This window comes from Zonotrichia albicollis, chromosome 19 (assembly GCF_047830755.1).
Source record: "Zonotrichia albicollis isolate bZonAlb1 chromosome 19, bZonAlb1.hap1, whole genome shotgun sequence".
Taxonomy (NCBI): Eukaryota; Metazoa; Chordata; class Aves; order Passeriformes; family Passerellidae; genus Zonotrichia; species Zonotrichia albicollis.
In genome coordinates, this window is record NC_133837.1 from 3,488,851 (window position 1) to 3,510,421 (window position 21,571).

General features: G+C 48.3%; 2 protein-coding genes across 4 annotated transcripts in view; one reads left to right on the forward strand and one right to left on the reverse strand.

The window, feature by feature from the left end:
* The window catches only part of ACSF2 (acyl-CoA synthetase family member 2), a 38,019-nt gene that overhangs the window by 10,556 nt on the left and 5,892 nt on the right, over positions 1 to 21,571 (reverse strand). For both annotated transcript variants that reach the window (XM_074555235.1, XM_074555236.1), the window contains exons 2-10: positions 21,260 to 21,455; positions 19,444 to 19,572; positions 18,431 to 18,484; positions 15,822 to 15,940; positions 15,442 to 15,604; positions 14,947 to 15,042; positions 13,877 to 14,025; positions 13,177 to 13,268; positions 12,026 to 12,102 (exon numbers count right to left, since the gene is read on the reverse strand). In XM_074555235.1, coding sequence (XP_074411336.1) covers positions 12,026 to 12,102; positions 13,177 to 13,268; positions 13,877 to 14,025; positions 14,947 to 15,042; positions 15,442 to 15,604; positions 15,822 to 15,940; positions 18,431 to 18,484; positions 19,444 to 19,572; positions 21,260 to 21,455 — 1,075 coding nt within the window. The remainder of the gene's footprint in view (positions 1 to 12,025; positions 12,103 to 13,176; positions 13,269 to 13,876; positions 14,026 to 14,946; positions 15,043 to 15,441; positions 15,605 to 15,821; positions 15,941 to 18,430; positions 18,485 to 19,443; positions 19,573 to 21,259; positions 21,456 to 21,571) is intronic.
* CHAD (chondroadherin) lies at positions 1,676 to 10,830 on the forward strand. 2 transcript variants are annotated; one of them, XM_005494785.4, is made up of 4 exons: positions 1,676 to 2,652; positions 6,272 to 6,435; positions 7,525 to 7,671; positions 9,888 to 10,830. In XM_005494785.4, exons 1-3 carry the CDS (start codon positions 1,873 to 1,875, stop codon positions 7,664 to 7,666), a joined length of 1,086 nt encoding a protein of 361 aa, XP_005494842.2. In that variant the 5' UTR covers positions 1,676 to 1,872; the 3' UTR covers positions 7,667 to 7,671; positions 9,888 to 10,830. The 2 variants fall into 2 exon arrangements, with proteins under 2 accessions (XP_005494842.2, XP_014128049.2); XM_014272574.3 differs by having other exon boundaries at positions 1,677 to 2,652; positions 9,885 to 10,830.

Sequence of the window (21,571 nt, forward strand, 5' to 3'; positions counted from 1 at the left end):
CTGACCAAGGCACTCAAAGAGCTTTTCCAGAGTGAAAAGGACATGCATGACCATTGTGGTGCCTACTGAACCAGGCATAAGCCAAAATACCATTGTTTGGATCAAAGAGTTTTAAATCCCAAGGAGCAAGGAGCTCTCAAGGTCAGATCATCTCTCCAGAGGTGAGAATCTCTTGGTGCTGAGGTGAGCTGCTCCAGGGCATCACATCTCAGGGCTGACGAACACTGAAAGCCTGACATGGCCTGGTTTGCACCACGGTCCCACATATTACATCATCCTTTGGCCACAGACTCACCAGAACCACATTCCCACCCCAGAAGCCTATTTTCTGCCCCAAATTAGTCCTGCAGTGCAAACACTGCTCAGACTGACAGCTGCTGACCAGAGCAGGGCTGCCAGGCCGTTTGCATAACAGGGTCCGGAGCGCGCTCAGCAGCGCCAGCTGATTCTCACTGCAACAATGGAAAAACCCAGAAATCTCAGTGAATACGCCAGTCTGTGTCCTAAGTCAGCCCTTGGACTCCCTCCCTTCCTTGAGCCCGTCTTGCCTCTGCACAGGCTCCTCTGGGGCTCTGCAGCCAGCCTCGGGAGCAGAAATCTCAACAAGCTCACAGTTATATGCTCAGCTCTCAGCTGTTTGCTGCAGCCAGGAACTGGCTGGAAATCAGTTCAAAATGTTCCAATTCCAAACCCCACCCTGCAACCCCTGGATCTCTCTTCACGCTCACAGAAGCAGGCGCTGGGGCTTTTAACTGCTTTGCTTTAACCTTCTTTATTGGGAGAGCAGGAGACATCCCTTGTGATGTTAATTCACCTTTGCCACCACCACCCTTAGACAGGAGCCAAGGCAGATGCCACTCCCAGCTCCAGCAGTGATTCTTTTGTTTTGCTGCTTCTCCATCTCCTTACCAATGCCAATGCTTTTCTCTTTCCACAGCTCTGCCTTGAGAGCCACAGGCACTGCCACCCACCTCTACACCACTGCCTGGCATTTCATACCCACCAGCCCATGTCCCACCACTGCCCTGCAGGCTCTGATGCTGCCCCATCCCTTGGTGGAAGGCATCAGGCGTCCTGACCGTGGCCATATTATCCTCAACTGCTCATAAGAAAAGACACAGAAAGAAATGAAATTAAGACTGTCTTTGCACTCCCTTTCTTGGCCAGCTCTTCAATGCAGCCTAGATCTGGAAGTGTTCAACCAAAATTTTGCATTGGAAGAGCAACTGCTGCACTGTTGGCCTTTGGCATGATCCCATAGCACTCCCACCTTCTCCAATCCCTGTTTAGGCAAACTCCTCTTGAGTCAGTGAAAAAAGGCATCCCACCCCCACCAGGAACCTTCCTCTGTGAGAACAGCACCCGATGCTTCTCCCCAGACCAGCTGAGGCTAAGCAGAACCCCAGAATCTGCTGGAAGCTCCAGCAGGAGGTGGCTGTGGAGCTCAGCAGTGCTCCCTGCTATGCTGTTCAACCAAAGCAGGCTGTTTTCCCCCCCTGCAGATGAATCTGGGCCCTGCTCAGCAGGGAGGTTCTCCACAGAGCAGGTCTGCATTGGTTCTTCCTGAGTATTTGCCTCCCATTTTCCTCCAGAGATGAAAACTACTCCTGCACATTGCTCAGCAGCAGGGCCAGGCAGGGCCGTGGACACTCCTCTGCCTGGTGCCAAGGGGTTAAGCTCACAGTAAGTTCCCAAAGCCAGTTGTTTCCAACTGGCTGCTGCCTGTGGTTTGTGGGAAGGGATTTTGCTTTTTAATAACATTATAAATAGGGCTGTGTTCAGTATGCTGCAAACTCTCTCTCTCTCTCTCCCTCACCCGTCACTCTCCTCCTCCTGCTTCTCTTCCCACCACACTTAATTCCAGATCTGACCATGAATGGGTCAGGCTTCCTCCTCGGTGTCCTCAGCCTGCTGGCATGTCTGGTCTCCACCATGCAGGCATGTCCCCCCAGCTGCCACTGCCACGGCGGGGACCTGCAGCACGTCATCTGTGACAACGCGGGGCTCAAGAAGATCCCCAAAGTGCCTGAGCAGACACGGCTTCTCAACCTGCAGAAGAACAACTTCCCCATCCTGCCCACCAACGGCTTCCGTGACATGAAGAAGTTGGTGTCCCTGCACCTCCAGAGCTCCCAGATCAAGGAGATCTCCACCGGAGCCTTCCGGGGGCTCAAGAGCCTGGTCTACCTCTATCTCACCGACAACCAGATCAGTGTCATCAAGCCAGGAGCCTTTGATGATCTCTCTGATCTCACCTACCTGTACCTGGACAAGAACAAGATCCCAGACCTATCCAAAGGGCTCCTCTCCCCTCTTGTCAACCTCTTCATCCTGCACTTGGGCAGCAATAAAATCCAGGAGCTGAAACCAGGGGTCTTCAATGGGGCTAAAGATCTGCGCTGGCTCTTCCTCTCCGACAACTCCCTCACCAACCTCCTACCTGGGGCCATGGAGGATGTAGAAAACCTTGCTGTCCTCCACCTGGACAAGAACCAGCTGAGCAGCTACCCTGTGAATGCAATGAGTAAGCTGAGAGTGCTGGAGGAACTGAAACTTTCTCACAACCCTATTGAGGTCATCCCTGACAATGCCTTCCAGTCCTTCGGGCGATACCTGCAGACACTCCACCTGGACAACATGAAACTGAAGAAGGTGAGTTCCTTCTCCTTCCACTTGCTGCGGATCAGAATCATGGGGCTCACTTTTCTTCCCCTTTACAAAGCCCTTGGTTTGCTGACCCTCCCTTAGAGAGGAGAGGGGAAGTGCAGGTCTGTAGGCTCTGCAGGCAGCAAGGCACTGACTGCACCCTGACGTGGCTCAAGCAAGGGAAGAGAGAGCACACCCCACCCCTCTGTTGAGTTATTTATGCAAAACCAAATTATCTGGAGCTGATTAAGCCCTCCGGATGGATGCAAGGCAGTGCATTCCCTCCCAAGCTGGAGGTGACACCGGACACTGAGAAAGGTATCTGGGATGCTCCAGAACAATTAGGAACCTTCCATATTCATAGACACAAGGTGAGGGATGAGAGGTGAGCAGGTCCCTCATAGTGGGACACTTCCACCTTGCAGAACTGAGCTGCTCTGCCTCCTTTGCTCAGCCCAGGTACCTGCTCTGGATTGGGAGAGGGAGGTTCCTTGGAGGGGCTGTGAACAGTCCTGGTTTCTACCCCTGCCTTGCAGACAGGTAGGGGTACAGACCTTCACCTCCCCGCTGCCTCCCAACCTGACACATTACAAAGAAAGGTTTGTTTATTGATGCTGTCTCAAAAGGAACTCTCGCAGCATCTCACAAAGGAGCCCTGTTCCCACTGGAGGGGAGGAGGGACATTCAGGTATCCTGAAGGGCAAAACAACCCCCTCCTTTTTCTGTGAGAAAGCAGGATCCACAGGCAGGAGTATCACACTCAGGGAATCACTTGTTTTAGGACTTTGAGAAGCCTGGCAGTGCTGCAGAACCCAGCACCGCATCCTGATGCAGCCTGATGTCCTGGGTGAATCCTCCATGGCTGGAAAGAGAGGGAGCTGCAGGCAGAACAGAACAGTTCTGCCTGGGATGATGCTTTGCCAGTAAGCCCAAAGAGAGTCCAGGTGAGCCAGGCTGGGACTGCACTGCAAAGCAACACCCACCACATGCAGGAAGATATGATGAAAAAGAGAATTTCTTCACAACTCAGTCTCGCAGTGATGAGCAGACCACATGAAAGCTACAAGAAATGCATAAAATCAGAGTTTTCAAAGGGAGATAGAATTCCAAAAAGCTAAAAAACTGGAATTACGGTCTGTCCAGGTGCAGAACAACACTACCTAAACCAAATGACTTCAGCATTTCAGCCCTTGTCCACTCTGAGCATTAACCTCTCCAGGTTAATGGCAATGGTTTTAACCCTGAATGCCTCTGCTAGGCACGACCTTAGATGTTGTCTGACAGCACTTCTGTAGACTCAGTTCTAAGGCACTTTCAGTCAAATATTGCAGCATAATGTTGTACCAGCTAGAGATATCAGAGTTCCAAGTTACATGTTGAAGAAATTAGACTTTGGGGTGTTCCAGGGAAATAAGCATCCTTGGTTTGACCAAGAAGCAGTGGTTAACAATTCTAGCCAGCAAAAAGGACTTTTTTTTTTTACAGTGACCACTCGTGGATAGGAACTTAAAAGGCTCTTGTGCAGCCAGTGCCTCCTTTCCTCCACAGCAGCCCAACAGGACATCACTTTATGGGATCAGCACTAACAGGGGGGGCTTCTGCAGCTCTAGGGCTTGCAAATAGAAAGCTTCCAGCTCATTTTCCCTTCAAATCCTCAAAGGTCTCATACCCAAACAGCCCACGTGTGAACTTTGCACTGCTAAGAGACATCTAATCACAGAGGCTGCACGATCCAGGAAATCACCACCAAATGCTCTAAGTGCTGCCAGCATCTTTACTGCAGCCCTTTCTCCTTCACAAACATGCTGCCCTTAGCTCTTCCCTGCGTGGCTGCAAGATTTTTGAGCTGATCAAGAGTAAACTCACACAATTCTACTCCAGCCTAAATTACATCTGAACAAAAGGAAGAGCCTGAGTGAAAGCTGGAGCTCAGGCTCCAGCTCCCATCTCCCCCCAGCATCACAGACCCACACTGGACCCCACAGGGCTGCGTTGCACAGGCCAGGACCCTCCTTGTACCTCAACATGAGACAGGCACCCCTGTCTGTGTGTTCAGTGTAAAATAACTTAACGGCAGCAATCCTCCATCTGAATAAGGGATAAAAATCACCCTTTTCTTCCCGAAGACACGGTCTGGCAGGCAGCTCTGTAGCTGTTAGCAGCAGATGTGAACTCTCCTCATGGGGCTGGGAGAGGAATGAGCAGCTGAGACAGTAACAGCACTGTCCAGCCTCCCGCCCCTCCATGGCGTGCCAGCATCCCTCAGAGCAGCTCCACCACCAGCACAGCCCAGCCTCCTGAGCTCAGCTCAGCTTTGGAAGGAGAAGACCAGCAATGCTGGCTGTCTAGCAGCCACAGGGATCTGGGAGTCTCCTAGCTAAACTCTAATCCCATCCAGCAATGCTTAATTTGGAAGATGACAAAAGCTCACGGCTTAAAATAGTGCATTCCCTCTGTCAAGCTTTTCAGCTCAGAGAGCATGAACACACCCTCATGGTCCATGAGAAGGGCAAGGTTCTTTTCAGAAATGGGAGCACAGGTCCTGGGGCTTTGGGAAGACCTAGTGAGTGTCCCCTCCAACCTTTAGAGAAAGCTCTCCCCTCACTTTGAGAGGGGGAAGAAATGGTTTGTCATAGCCAAGAAGAGCTTTGTGCTTTGTCAGGGAGCCCCTCCCCAGTCCATCACTGCCATGGAAGTTCCTGTTGAGGGGTTTGCTTTCAACAACTTTCCAGCTTGAGTAACCATGGGCTGAAAAACATCACGGATGAGGCTTCAGGGAAGAGAGGAGAGAGCTGCACAGCCTGATCTACAGCCTCTCTTGCTTTTTAACACTTTCTTAAGGGAGGCTCTACTTTAAAGCCTCCCTGTCAACCAAGAAAGCACAAATTTTACGGCATCCCTTACAAAAAACCCACTGGAAACGAGAAAAAATGAGGAGGCTGAGGTGCTGGAAACCTGCCTGTATTTCTACATCACTCAAATGCCAAGTGTAAATTTCCACTCAGAGCCCCCAGGCACTGCCAAAGTCTACAGCCCCTTCAGAGGCCACAAACACTCCTCCTTCAGTTGCTCCAGGCAAGGCAACAGGCCTTGGGAGGATTTCCAGCCTTAGAAAGGAATATACCAGAATATATCTTCATTTAGAAGGGAGAATTATTGCTCAAAAATAAAAAAAAGGTTGCCAGATTTCAATTTATTTAGGGATGTGGCTGCAAAGACAATCCCACATGGATTTGGGATGTAGCTGTCCCTGTAGGAGACTCCATCAACCATAAGCCCACCAGCCTGCTGCCTCTCAAGTGTACAGAGCATCCAGCAAGCCAGCTCCCTGTTCACAGCTCCTTCTCTTGCTCTCTCCATGCTTCACAGAATGACAGAATAGCCTGGGTTGGAAGGGGCATTAAAGATCATCCCTTTGCAAAACCCTCGGAGATGGGCACCAGGTTGCTCCGAGCCCTGTCCATCCTGACCTTGCACACTCGCAGGGACAGCACATTCACAACATCTCTGGGCAGCATGTCCCAGTGCCTTGTTCCAGACACTCAAAGTCTGGAACTGAGGCCCCCATGTTTGGAGTGCCCATTCCCCAGCTCCACGTTCCTCACCACAAACCTTTGTGCTTCAGTTTGCAGACAATGCGTTTGCTGGCGTGACCGTGCTGAAAACCGCGCACGTGGAGAACAACCGGCTCACCCAGCTGCCCCGAAACTTCCCCTTCGACAAACTGGAGACGCTGACCATCTCCCGGAACCCCTGGCACTGCAGCTGCCAGCTGGCCCCACTGCGCAAGTACGGCACCGCCACGGGCTCTGCTGGGCCTGAGCTGTGCCAGACACCGCTGGCACACCAGGCAGCTTTCTGCCCACCCTGCTGGGCCTGAGCTGTGCCAGGACACCGCTGGCACACCGGGCAACTCTCTGCCCACCCTGCTGCCCATGGTGCCAGGACACCGCTGGCACACCGGGCAGCTCTCTCCTCACCCTGCTGGGCCTGAGCTGTGCCAGGACACTGCTGGCACACCAGGCCGCTCTCTGCCCACCCTGCTGCCCATGGTGCCAGGACACTGCCGGCACACCGGGCAGCTCTCTGCCCACGCTGCTGCCCGTGGTGCCAGGGCACCGCTGGCACACCGGGCAGCTCTCTCCTCACCCTGCTGGGCCTGAGCTGTGCCAGGACACTGCTGGCACACCAGGCAGCTCTCTGCCCACCCTTCTGTCTGTGGTGTCAGGACACTGCCGGCACACCGGGCAGCTCTCTCCCCACCTGCTCCCCATGGTGCCAGGACACCGCTGGCACACCGGGCAGCTCTCTGCCCACCCGCTCTCCATGGTGCCAGGACACTGCTGGCACACCGGGCAGCTCTCTCCTCACCCTGCTCTCTGTGGTGCCAACACACTGCTGGCACACCGGGCAGCTCTCTCCCCACCCTGCTGCCCATGGTTTGCCTCTTTTTCAAATTCCTCTGTTACAGGGCTCTTAAGGGTTGCAGGGTGAAGAGAGAGACAAGAATGTTGATTCTATGTTCAGAAGGCTTGATTTATTATTTTATGATATATATTACATTATAACTATACTAAAAAGAAATAGAAGGAAAAGTTCTCAGAAGCTAGCTAAGTTAAGAATAGAAAAGGAATGAATAACAAAGATCTGTGTCCTGGCAGAAAGCAAGAACAGCTCTGCCGTGAGTGGTCAGTAAATCCAAACATCCACAGGAGACCAATCACAGATCCACCTGTTACATTCCACAGCAGCAGATAACCATTGTTTGCATTTGCTGCTGAGGCCGCAGCTTCTCAGAAAGGAGAAAAATCTTAAAGAAAAGATTTTTCTGAAAAGATGTCTGTGACATCCCTCTCTCCCTCCCTCGCTGTGCCACAGGTGGCTGAAAGGCAACCGCACCCGTGCTGAGGACACGTGCTCCAGCCCAGCCCAGCACCGGGGACAGCCCATCAGGGACACCCCGGCCCTCCGCGCCTGCAAGCTGCCCACCAAGAGGTCCAGGAAGGGGAGCCGCCATTAAACACGGTAAGAATGTTCCCCTTTAGTCACAACAGAAGCCCCAGCACCTTTGGTGGCATCAGTCTTAAATGCCACCAGGGTTTGGCTTACAGCAGCTCATCCACCCACCCACACATGTCTCTGCTCAGAGCTGCACCATCTCCTGGCTCCATGAGCTCCCAGAGCAGAGAACGTGCCTGTAGCATCAGGGATGGAATCAGCTCTGTGAAAAAAATACAGGGCTAAAGACAGGCCTGGGGCAAAACATGTAAATAAATATGAAATAGAGAAGTAAGGATCCCGAAAATACACACGGAATAATTTTGAAATCTTCAGAGCTTCTATTGCAACATGGGAAAAATTTATCTCTTTTTGCAGCAATCACTGTACATAAGGAAAAAAACCAAAAGCCCTACACTGTAACGGTTTAAGCCTCAATCAAGCTTCAGGCACTATGGTGACATGCACCCTGTCCTAACACCAAAGCCCCATATCAAGTCAAGATGTAATTGTTATGCAAAAGGGATAAACACTACATATCAAAACAAGGGTGGATTTAGCTGACTCCTACCCTGAGCTGGGACCACACAAGCTTTACTTTTCTAACCAGCTGGAGATGCCCAGCCCTTTGCCCTATATAGGTTCTCCAGGCCTGGTGTGAAATTCAGGACAGGGCATTGTTGGGAAGACTTGCCCCAGACTGCCCAGCCCACAGGAAAGTCGATATCTTTCATAAGGAGCAGCTCTTGATTCAGCACTTCCTTTTCCACAACTATGATTCCCTCCAAGACAGTCAGGTATTTAAAAACGTCTGTTGCCTTCAAATGAGTATCCCAGAGGAGGGAGGTTCAAGATGGGAAATATTCTTTGGGTAAGGAGGTGATTCAGACACCAGGCTGCCTTCCCCTCCAGCAATGAGCTTTTGCTGACAGCCACCAAGGCAAACACCAGCTGTGAAAACTGATCACACAGACACCTTCCACAGCTGGAAACTACCAGGGGTATTAAGTTCAGCCTGCAGAGGAGCAAAAAAGCCACAACTGTCATCACTCCACCCCAAGCATTTTACTTTTTCCCATCCCAGAAATAGGCCTGGAGTTTGTACAGATTCCAGAGGACTTTGAATGAGCCTGCAAGTTTGTAAGCTCTTGGGGAAGGGACCTTTGCTTATTTGTTAGAGAAAGTGCAGTGATCCTGCACTGCATTGTATGAAAAGAGGTGGGCATTGTGCCATGTTATGGCCTTTTGATCCCCACTTCACTAAGGATATGCACATCAGGGTGGAGAAAGGAAATTTATGACCAAAATGTCAGGGATTATGCCAGCTGCTCTGTGCCTTTCCAAAGTGGTTATTTCTCTTGTAGTGCCAGAGGGTTTTATGGATTAGAGATGGAAATACCAGTCATTCCATACAGGGCAGGAAAAGTTCTGCTCTAAGCACGGAAAAACTTCAGTTTTCTAAACCACTGTACTTAAACATAGTTTATTTACAGGTCTGACCATTCTTAATCTTCTTTCCCTGCCTGAACTCAATCCCAGTTCACTCCTCCATGGGGAGAATAAGAAAACCATGACAATAATACCTGGTTTGGTTTTTTTTTTCCTGTAGCACTTTCCATCCAGCCCCCTCAAACAGGTTTACAAGTGCTAATGAAATAGAAAACTATTTATTCCAATCTTCAGAAGACAAAGCTCAGTGCCTTCAGGTGTCAGTGCCAAAATGCAGGTACACAAACCCACACCAGTGTGGTGAGCATGAATTTTATGAAAGTGCCTCTGATTTCAACATGCACCCCTTGAGAGCCAGGCAGCTGTCACATACAGGAGTCTGTATTTCAGGGATGAGGACTGACTTGGGGCACATTTAAGATGAAAAGCTGCTTGGTAGTTTCTAAGACTACACCTGCCCTGGATTTTCAGAATCAGGGCATCAAAATACTCCACTACTCTTGAAGATTTCATTCTGGGTTTCCTTCCTTTGCCAAAAAAGTGTTCCTTGACCACCAGCACTTTGGGTAAGATCCTCAGAAGTCACACAGAGAGTTGGCAGAGTAGCTCAGAGATAGGACTGACCCATTTCCTCTGCTGTGGGAAGTTGTAACAGCTCCTTGACTCCAAACTCTTCACTGTCAAGTATGGGCTTCATCCACTGGTTTAAAAATAGAAAAATGTTACAAGTTCACTGCTCTGCTGGAAAAAATCCCCTTAAAGGTGTGGCCTTCTCTCTTTTTTAATGCTAGCAGGCTCCAGTATGGCCCGTCCTGGTGACCGGTCACTTCAACCATCAGGAAACTACTGACTTCTGAGTCCTTCCTCGAGCTTCTCCTACCTGTCAGGAAGCACTTCTGATATATATGAACACCTGCAGCCTCCTCTGAATCCCTGCTTCTCTGCTGATCACAAGGATGGAATCCACCTTCTCAATCTTTTCTGACATCTATGTATTTTAAAAGAGGCCTCTTTAAAAACTAAACTATGCGTGACCACACACTAAGACAAGCTAAGCTAGATCCTGCTGGTAAAACACAGTCATCTTTCCCACAAGAAACAGAACCCACATCCCTGATCAACCAGCTGGTTGCTGTCTCTCCATTCCAGAGGAGAGGGAGCAAAGGGGAGGGTGGGAGCATCCCTCCCCCAGCTGTTTGATAAGGAAAATTGGTCTCAAGCCATGCCAAGAGACTCCCCTGCCTTCCCACAGAGGGGATCCCTGCAGGCCAGGGCTGAGGGGACAGGTGAAGCAGTGACCAAGAGCCAGTGGCCCTGAGGCAGCAATCTCCCAAAATTGGCCAGAAATCCTTTAAGGGAAACAGTACTGGGAACCTCCAAACCTGGAGCCATCGAAAGACTGGATTTCCCTCCCACTCTGTGGGGTCTCCAAGATGTCCAAGAGGAGAAGGTGCAGTTGGCTCAGGCACCCCTCCTCTCCTTCCCACCCATACTCCAGAGATCTAGCAGGACACCAGGATGACTATGGTTTATTGTCACAGCTATTTCAAAGCCACAGTTGCAATTCAACTACGTTTTTAAATCCTGAAGAGTTATATAAATATATGTCTATTTATTCCTCTGTAACAGTGTAAATGACCTTTAAGAGGGTGAACACTCCTCTGCCTCCCATATAGAAATCGAATTGTATATTTTCTTATGTACATCTTCTGTATAAAGCTCTTGCTGCAAAGATGAAATCAACAAGTCTCTGTGTGTCTGTCTGAGGGCTGGAGGGATCAGCAGTAACATGAGACCAGTGGCACAAATATAGACTTAATCCTCTTTATCCCATGGGCAGAGCAACTGTTTGGGAGGGTTTTATTATTTCTCTTGCTACAAAACAGGAACATGTGACACCTAATGAGTCCTGGGCTCTCACAGTAATGCTTGAAAATATTTTGTGAGGCCAAACTCAATTTTACTATGAAAATAGGTAGCTGTCACCTGACAGAGCTCAAGCAGCAGCACCAACCCTGGTGTTTCCAGCTTGGCATTAAGAGCATCATATCCGGGAAAAAAACCTGGCTGCATCCAAGGCAGCTTCAGGATGGATGCCCTGGATTCCCCTGGTCTGTGGCAGAGCACAGAGCTGTCCCTGTAAAACCCCACTGCTGTGCAGTCAGGGCCTGCCAACACCACCAGCCTGATCTGCCTTCCAGAGCCACATGTTTATCCATCACCACTGGCTGCCTCCTCTGCCTTGGGGAGCAGCATGGTAACAAATTAATCTCCTTTACGGCAAAACAAACTAGTCCTTTTCTGGCTCAGCCATTCTGCATGCATAGGACATGCCCAGGAAATGTGTCACCTGGAGGGTCACTGTCCTCCACATGCAGCACAGGCTGGTGGCTCTGGCACAGGCCCAGCGTGGTGGAGCAGCAGGACTCTGGCCCAGCTCTGCTGCCCTTCTAGCAGTGCAGCAGTGGATGGCACCATTGCCACCACCTGACTCAGACATGACAAAAACCATGCAATGAGGTTTTACATCCACAGGAAATCCAGGATGGGCAAAGAAACTTGACAGCTCCACAGCAAGAGGAACATAAGCACCCACTCGCATCAGCATGAACCAGCATTGCCTCTGCCACCATAATCCTGGCAGTGTGTACAACTGAATGTCAGTAAAAGCTTTGGAATTAGCAGCAGAATTTCACTTAATGACATTGAATGTGATGCCTTGTCTTCTTCTGAAGTTTCCTCCCCAGACACCTCAGCAGCAACCAGGCAGAACCCCCACTTCTGTTTTCCAGGTTTTCTGAGCCTTCCCTCCTCAGCCTGATCCCAGCAGCTCCAGGACCACCAGGTACCACTGTGATCCAGAGAACCCCAACTCGGCATCTCACCATGACCAACACCCCTTGCAGGTCTGGTCACAGCCACCACAACTCACCACAACCTCTGGCATGTGCATCTTGGTCATAATTGTCTTCATGAGCTCAGGGGGAACAGGAGAACCTCCAATAATTCCTGGAAGGAAGAGGAAAATACCTTGGAAATTAGCTATTTATTCCCAGGAGTGGTCCCTCAAATGGCTCTCCACTCCCAGATTTAATGCTGACAAGACCTGTGGGATACACTGGTTCCTGTCAAAATACTTCCTAAATCTTTTTATACAGATCCTAGTTGTTCTAGAAGCAAAGGCTGCAGCAAGGCCAATTTGCCTTTCTCAACTGGAAAATAAACTCTATAACTCAAACCTAGTCCAACCTACATTTCCCCAAAAGTGGAAAGATTCATAGCAGAAAGAGACACAGTTTTATAGTGGGACAAACACTCTCATTGATCATCACCATAAAACCAAAAACCTTTCCTCTTGCCTTGCACAGAGCAGCCCTTCTGGGAGAGGGTAGATCCCACTGTCACCTGTTCCAACCTAGGATGACAGAGCAAAGGAGCAGGGTAATAGATGGGCTTTGGTGGGGAACAGGATGAAGACAGGATTGTTTTGCACATAGCAGAGATGATTAGGTAACTTGCTAAAATATTTCCTTATGCTCCAGCACCACCTCCTCTCCGTACTATTATTGCCTCAAAAGGACTGGTGGTCTGCCCAGCTATTTCCAAGGTGGGCTGGGACAAGAGAGGAAGCTCCAGCACATGGTATTACACCCTCCAGCATGAGGATGAATGACTTCAGAAACAAGCAGGAAACTTCAGGTCTGAGGAAGAAATCTGAGCTTGGCTCCGCTTTACGGACTGCACTGGTCTGAGACACAGAAAGCATCTGCTGCCACATGGTGGTGGTTGGAGAGACGAGGAAAATCAAGCTCTTCCAGACACCTCCCCTTGCAGCTAAAATAGAAAGGTCCTTCCCTAGACTGCCTTCAGATGAAGGAGTCCTAAAATACATAATGATGGAAGGATTCCCCAAGGAAAAGAAATGTAGCATCAAATTAACAGGGGGGAAACACAAGGCTCATGCAACTAAATTCTTCCCATCAGAAGAGATGTGTGCTCACAAAACTAAAAATATGGCCTCCCAGCAGGGAACCAGGAATATCCTGGTTCTCAGGATCTTTCCATTTGAATTCTGGGACTTACCTCCCTGGAGAGTTGACAGGTCATAGGAGTCAAAGTCCGGCTGGGAGAGTATGTCTATGAACATGGTGGGTGTGCCAAGGATGAAGGCGCATCTTGAGAAAGAAGGGATAAAAAGGCAAAGCTGCAGAGGTGGAAACTGGGGCAGCCCCAGCTCAGCACCCATCCCGTCCTGTCCCATCCTGTCCCATCCCTCCTGTCCCATCTGGGGCTGCAGAGCAGCAGCACAGAGGCAGGCACAGCAGATGTGCTGTTCATCAGCATACACAGACATACATCTGCATAAAATACAGAGACTTATGTACATGTGTGATGCAGACAGCATCTTTTCTTTCCCAAGCTGTACTTGAGGAACAATATGGACACACTGTCCCAGCAGCAGAGCTGGACTTGGAAAAGGAGGGCAGGTGTTCAGCTGTGAAAACACAGCAGCCACAGCAAACCAAGACAGCACTATGCTTCCCAAGCAAAGCCCTATGGTGACAGGAAGGATTCCTTAATTTCAGAAGAAGGATGACACACTCCCAAGCACAGCTGAAAAGGCAGACTTTGGTTCCTGAAGCACCTGGGCAATTGAGTGCAGCAGCAAATCTGCCTCTCCCACTGTGGGAAGAAGAGCACAAGCAAGGTCCTGGCAGGTGGGGCAAGGGAAGGAGCAGAGCCACGGGGCCAAGAACTGCTCCTGAGCAAAAGAGGCTCTCACTTCTCTCGAGACACGGCCTCCAGCACAGCCTTGCCCTCGAAGCTGGGCGATGAGAAGATGCAGGAGGTGCCATGCAGAGCCATCACCATGCAGCCTCCCACCGACGCCAGGCAGTGGTAGAGAGGCGCAGGGAGCGCACAGCGACGCTCCTGGGATCAACCAGAGAACAGTGAGCAGAGGAGAGGAGAGGACACCTCCCAGGGTGTGTCCTGCCCATCTCCCTGCTGAAGAGCAAAGATCTGAGCAGTGACATTTTTCCTGATCCCCTTGGCTGGAAATCTGACAGTCCACTGTGCTCCTGTTAGTTGAAAACACAACTGACACATCCTGCCTTTAATAAAAATCAGTTTGGGAGGTTTTTTATGTCAATATTTCATCCTGTAATTTTGCAATGTCTCTTCTTTGCTGGACTCCTTGGTTTGCTATTGTTTTTACATTATATACCAAAAGAGACGAATGGGAGTGCTGTGAGAGGCACGAAATGTGCAGGACTTGGCACATGCTATTCATTTTACTTTCTTTTTTTTTTTTTTAAATCACCAAAGGCTCTGAAGACTGATTGAAACAACGCATCTATTCTCTGGATCAAAGCTGATGTGTTAGAGATAAGTACTTCAGAACTTCAAAAGAAAATATTTGTCTTTAACATTTTCTTTAAGAAACCACAAAAAGAGAGGTCATATCCTGATAAGAGTTATAAGACTGTAAACATGACATGAAACCAAGTCCTGTAAATCAAATTAAAACCTCAGTCAACAGAATACAAAGCTAACATCCAGAGTCTTGTAATTATTTGAAATGAGTATTCACCAAAATGAAAAGTGATTAATTTCATGTTTTTCCCCCATAAAAAGATAGCTTTTTTGCCTAAAAAAAAAACCCCTTCACACGAAACTAAAATGAAAGCTCAATTAACTCCCTTGAAATGCAAAATGTTATGCATTAATATCCCTCCATGTCATTTGCAGTAAAACATCCTGCCCTTCCACTGAGTAAACACCAGCATTCTCCACATGTGGTTTCTCCACTGCAGTGGAGGCCTCCCCAAACCCTGTTCCCACCAAACCCACCTGGCCTGTGATCCCCAGCCTCACACCAACCAGATAGGCATTATTCACAATGTTCCTGTGGGAGAGCGTGGCTCCTTTAGGGCTTCCTGTTGTTCCCTGGAAGACACAGGGAATTATGCAAAAACACCACCTTTTCTGAGGATGAGCTCAGGGGAGATTCCTCCTGGCAGACTCTGGGCTGATCTTCCCCTTTTTTCTCCTATCAGACCTGGGAGATTGGTTTTACTTTTTTAACAGCATCCGAATCCCAAAAAATCGCCCAATTTCAGCTGAACAGAGTTCACCTGGCACTGTCTCATCCCCATCAGCCCTTGACAAAGGGCTGAACAAAAAAATGGAAGAAGGGGAAATGGTAGAACACTTCTTCCACCCTCCTGCAAAAGCTGGAAGCTTGGTCTCATAGGGAAACAGGAAGAAAATGTGATGTGTGGCATTGCAGCCTGTGCTCCCAGTGAGGAAGCCAAGCCCAGGGCATGGAGCTGGCAGGGCACCTACTGAAGTGAACTGGATGTTGATGGGCTCATTGCAGGACAGCGTCCTCTGCACGGCCCTGAGCTGCTTCAGGTGGCTGCTGTCCCCAGCCTGCACCACCTCATCCATGTGGAAGGTGCCAGGCAGCTTCGAGTCACACATGATGACAATGGACAGGTCAGGTAGCCTGGCAGAGAGAAAAATACCATCAACAAGAAAAGAACAAGGAGAAAAGTGCCCAGACAGGCACACACTGGTCAGGGCAAACCTCTGGGCCAGCCTAACTTCAGATGAGACCTCCTGTGAGTGTTTCTTCAGCAAAACCTGTGTTGTGCAGCTGAGGGGACACAAGGCAGGACATGGCTGGGAGGGCAGTGCAAAGACAGCAGATGCTCCTAACTCACCTTTTGCTCTTTATTCCCCCTGGACTGGATTTTTCTAGCTCGGGACATGACTGCTTTAGAATATCATAGTATTTCTGTGTTCTAAATTGACTGGGAAACACCAGTGCCTTACAGCCAACCTGTGAAGGAAGACAGAAACTCATGAACAGCCTTGTTGGGTTGATGGTCAGGACATGATAAAGAGCAGCCACTCCCAGCACAGGAACAGGGAGTTCCCCAATGACTGAAGCAAAGGAGCCCTTACAGCTGTGCATTCCCAAAGCAGTGCTTTGGGAATTCCCAAGCCTGGATCCAGCTGTGCAGCCAGGGCTCTGCTCTTCCTCAGTGCTGGATTCAGGATGATTTTTGCTGGACAAGAAATTAGAGCTGTAGCCTAAGGTTCCCTCCTTGCCCAGGACTGACACCCTTCGTTGTGAGCACAAGGCAAACAACTGATTTTTCAGATTATGAGTCTCAAATCTAAAAAAAAAAAGCCCAGTCCCAAAATATTAATAAATAAATAAATAAAGTTAAAACAAATTAATTTGTGTTGATCTGGAACGAGGATTTTTGAGGAAATTTGGAAAAACAAGGACTTCTAAAATCTGCCTCTTAAATCAAGCCAAGTTTTTTTGCGGAATTTTTGAGGTATTCCTTTTCCTAAGAATTTTCCACCTCTTTAAAGCACTAGCTATTTTGAAAATGAAAACATTTTTCATTCAACTCTTACATTTATATAATCCCAAAACAAAACACCTTAATTACTCCAAGAATTTTTGTTTCTTTTCCAGTAGTGAAGATTTTTCTGAATTTGACCCAGATTTGCAAAACTGTTTTCATCTTCCAAACAATGTATTTGTGTCCAATAAACTATTTACATATTTATTCAGCTGTTCTCATTATTTTCCCAGAGTCTGGGAAATAAGGAGACAAAGGCTACTCCAATAAATTATTTGTAAGTACCCTCTGGGCTTTGTCAGAAAGGAAGATAAACATTTGCTCTGTTTTCTGGAACAGGCTGCCCAGAACTCAGGGGACTGAGGCTGTTTTGGGCCTCTGCAACTTTTTACTACTAATTCCTTTAAACTACAATTGTGGTTGAACCAGCTCTGAAAAACAGATGCTGTGTGGGGAGAGGAGGGCAGGTTGAAGGGCTGATGCTGTATAAGATAAAGAGTCTCTGGTTGGGCCTCTCCCACATGGTCTCAACCTGAATGGCAGCAGACCTGTCTTCAAAGAATGTAAAATATGAAAACTCGATATCAGTTTGCTTTTACCAAGCCCTGGAAATACAGTAGGAATCCAAGGAATGGTTATTCCAAGCATATTTCCAGAGATACCAATCAGACTGCACAGATGGACAGGATCCAACAGGAAAAGCCCTAAAGTCTTCCGAAATTTTATTATGCAAATAAACAAACACAGACAAATCCTTAGGGTGATGAGGAACTCCAGAGATCCCAGTGTCAAAGGTGCATAATAAAGCTGGGAATGCTGGCAAATCTGGAAGGGCAAGACAGGAGCAATTCCCAATGGAGCTGAAGCACATTTCTGCTCTTATCCCATCAACATTCCAGATTGCATTAGAGAAGAAAATCAGAGGAGATGAAAACCAAAGCCTTGCTGAGGAAAAAGGCAAGAACTGAGTTGCACATTCCAGTAGGACAGAGAAGCCCAAGGACATCCAGCCTGGAGGAGATGGTGCTCCACTGCAGCAGTGCATGAGAACCAGCAGGACTGCTGAGAGGATTAAGGACAGGATGCAACAAGAATTGAAACTGCAGCCCAACAACTCATTACACAGTTACTGATACAAAAGAATTTTGCTAAAAATTGTCCACTTTCTAGGTAAAAATAACTTGGGTGGTGCTGGGAACATTCAGAAGTGGCTCTCTCTCTTCTAATATCAGCCTTTCATTTATAGCTGAACAAATCACAATGAAAAAATTAGCTGCTTAATTTTTAGCCATGAAATACTTAATAACCTGAATTCCTCATTATTTGAGCAAGGGAGCCTAAACAGTTTAAATTTATCAGGGCTCTGCACGTCACAAACTCAAACCCAGGCAGGTATTCAAGGGTAGGTGAAGCAGCAGGATCAGACAGCAGAGAGATTTTAAACAGTGGCAATACCTAAGACTTAAACCAGCTTAAATCCAAGGCCAGCCAGCCTCAGGCAAACCTGGGAAGGAGAAATCAAGCTACCAAGTAGACTGGTCCTTTCTGAGGTTAAAATGAGGTCATTTCTGAGGTTCTGCTTTCACGGTTGAGATCCCAGCTGGTGATTTTTGCCCTGAGCAGGAGGGGCAAAGAGGAGGTATCAAGTTCTACATTTTCTCCTCCATTCCCTGGTAAATGATTGCTGACAGTGGGGGCTGGATTGGGGCAGTACTGGCAGTACCTGGCTGTTAGCAGAGAGAGAGGGACGAGAAGGACACAGCAGGTTCCATCAGACAGGGGGGCAGCCACAGCTGGAAATGTGGCCACAGAATTGCAGCTCCATCCCCTGTGCACATCCAACACCAGCCCTGCTCTCCAGCCAGCTCCTCCCATACACCCAAATCTTGAGCAGCTCATCTGCACCATGTCCCCACCAACCCCCTTCCACACACAGCTCATGCCATACGAACCTTCCTGAGCACAAACTCCAGCTCAGAGGCCTGGTAGGCTGGATTCACAGATACCTGAAGAGCCAGAAAGAAGAATTTGATCACCTTCTTGCCTTGAACACGCTCCCCCCTAGCACAGATTCCAACAGAAAAGTTCCTCCAGGGTTAAGCCACACTCAGAGCCTCTCCTCCAACACAGAACTAACAGCTCACCACCACAGGGATTCCACATTCACAGAAAATATATCTGAATTCTGTGTTTGTGTGAAAGAAAACAATTGCAAAAGAGATTTATGTGAAGACACATAGTCAAAACAGAGCTTCAGCAACAGAAACCAGACCTCCTGTCTCACAGGGGTTGATCCAGTTGATCTAGCTGATCCAATCCACTAAACTAGACCAAAATTCTTGTGCAAGTCGAGTTTCTTGATGGACAAGTGTGATAACACCTTTTCCCAGCTCTCCACAAAGTGGCCACTTGAGTTAAGTTCACCCACAGGTTCCTACTGAGCCACACTCTTCCACCCTATTCCTGCAGACACTGGAATGAACCAGGGTGGAGGGAATGGAGCAGAAGGCAGGGTACAGACCTCAGCACAGTACACTGCCTAAATAAGGTTTATTTTGGTCATGCTATCAAATGACAATTGGCTTTAGGGCTATGCAGCCTGGATGAGATTTTTAAGTGAGCCTTTGTTCCATGGAGCAATACATTTCAAAGGGATCTAACCAGCTGGTAACTGGTTAGGGCAGCAACATCCCACATAAAAATGGTCCTGTAGAGAAAAGCACATCTCCTATTAACAGCTGTTGTCAGCACTTTTTTTCTCCTCCTCCCTCTGCAGCCTGCTTCCCTACAGAGTGGAGGATGAAGATGCAAAGAGCTGCACAGGTCTTCCTTAAATAATTGATTCAGCTATAGATGACATGCCAGAGAAGAGCATGGAAAAACCAACAAACTTTAATCTCCAGTATTTCCTATTGCTTCTTTGTCTATTTCCTTTCCCAATAGACTGCTAAAGCAAATTCCTTACCAGGATGATTCCTGCCTGGGCAGTTGCAAACTGCATAAGAACCCACTCGTATTTATTGGGTCCCCACATTCCCAGCCGGTCTCCCTTCCTCAGGCCAAGGGCCAGAAGTCCAGCTGCTGCTTGGTCCACCTGAAAAATACAAGAGCCCAGGGATCACGTACAGTGGGGGATATTGGTCTCCAGGCACTGCTTTCTGGAGAAAAAGCATCATCTTTGTAACTGAACTGCACCAGACTGTGTCTCCCCAGAACAGTCCATCAGCCCCTGCCTGCAGCAGCTTCTGAGCCTGGAGCACAGAGCAGCCCCTGCTGAGGTTGACTGAAAGCATAAAAATAACAATACAACAAAGCAGGAAGGAAGTTAGGCTGTTGCAGGCAATTATGTTGTTGCAAGTTACTTCTTGCCCACAAACTATTATTGCCAAGTTTCTCATCAATTCCACTTAGGACCAAGCCTTACCCATATGCTGGGCCCATCCACACTGTTGGATCTACCTCCCTTCTGGGTACCACTTCCAAAATGATTTGGGTGAAGAAAATTCTATCAAGTGATTTTTGGCCCGTTCTGGGTTCCTGTCTTCCCAACTCCTGTGAGGAGTGACTGGGGAAGTTGGAGGGGCTCAGCCTGGAGAAAAGGAGGCTCAGAGGGGACCTTCTTCCTCTCCACAATCCTGACAAGAGTGCAGCCAGGTGCAGTCAGGGTCTGCTCCCGGGTAACAAGGTTCAGGATGAGAGGAAGTGGCCACAAACTGCACCAGGCTAGGGTCAGGCTACAAACAGGAGGAATTTCTTCGCTGAAAAGGTTAAATATGAAATATTGGAAAGGACTTCCCAGCAAGATGTTGGAGTCCCTGTCTCTGGAGGCCTTAAAGAAATGCCTGGATGTTACACTCAGTACTCTGACCTATTTGACAGCGTTGTGATCAGCCAAAGTCTCAGTCTCTGAAACCTTTTCCAACATTAATGATTCTGTGATTCTGTGATTCGTTAATTCAAGTTCAGCCACTATATTAACAACTACTTTATTCTGCAGTGTGGTAGGCATGTTTCAGGTTCACAAATGTATGTATAAATACATTGAGGCATTCAGGAAAGGTTTTATAGTTTTGTTAAGTTTTCTAAACTTATAAAATCTGCCTTGCAGGACATATGAATTTAAGGAACAATTTGATTTAGTTCTGAATTACAGCCTACTTCTTAAAATTAGGGTGAATGCAGCTAATCTTTTTTATGTGAATGGATGTGACCAAAACCATAGTAAGCCCAAAAACCTACCAAACAATTCTTTCCTATCAAAGATCATATCATACATTTATTAGAAACTTTCCAGGTAGTTAGTCCCTCCATTCCAAAAACACAGAACCATATATTCATATATGCCCACACCCACACACATCTGTGCATATGATATGGAGCCCTAGCCCTTTACTTTGCTCCATTGCCTTCATGCTTGGATAAAAATCTTCCCCATACTCAGGACCTCAGATAGCCAGAGTGACTAATCCAAAAGGTGGAGTCTACTCCAATTGAGAAAAGCACCATGACTCAGCCCATAATCCTTCAAATGAGTGTGATAATTTTTAAGTATGAAATCTCATTATGGGATGTCAGCATTTTGCATATCCCACCTCTCTGCTTTCATCCCAAGGCTCGGAGAAGGATGAAGGCAGCACACGCCCATCTCTGCACCAGCATGAAGGGCCACACGCACCTCCTCTCAGTCCTGAGCTGAGCAATGAAACTGAGAAACGTTTCCCATTCCTCCATCACACTTGCTGCTGTCACCCAATCACCCAAGGGATGAAGAAGGCACTCACCTCCTCTTTGAACTGAGCAAACGTTTTCCGAACGCCATCCCGGCAGAAGACCAAAGCCTCGCGGTCAGGAAAGCGCTCCGCAGTCTGCTCCAGGCACTGGCCCACGGTCCTGTCCAGAAGGGGAATGTCTGTGGGTCCCTGGATGTAGCTGGTGGTCACCTTGGGAGACACAGAGGGCGTCTTTGTGTGCAGGGCACTGGGAAAAAAAAAAAGAAGAGGCTGTTTAATATAACCTGTCACTACAGTTCTCTCCATCTGGAGGGATTATCAGCCTGCCAATGGCATTGGGAATACCTGATGCACATTCCTGCA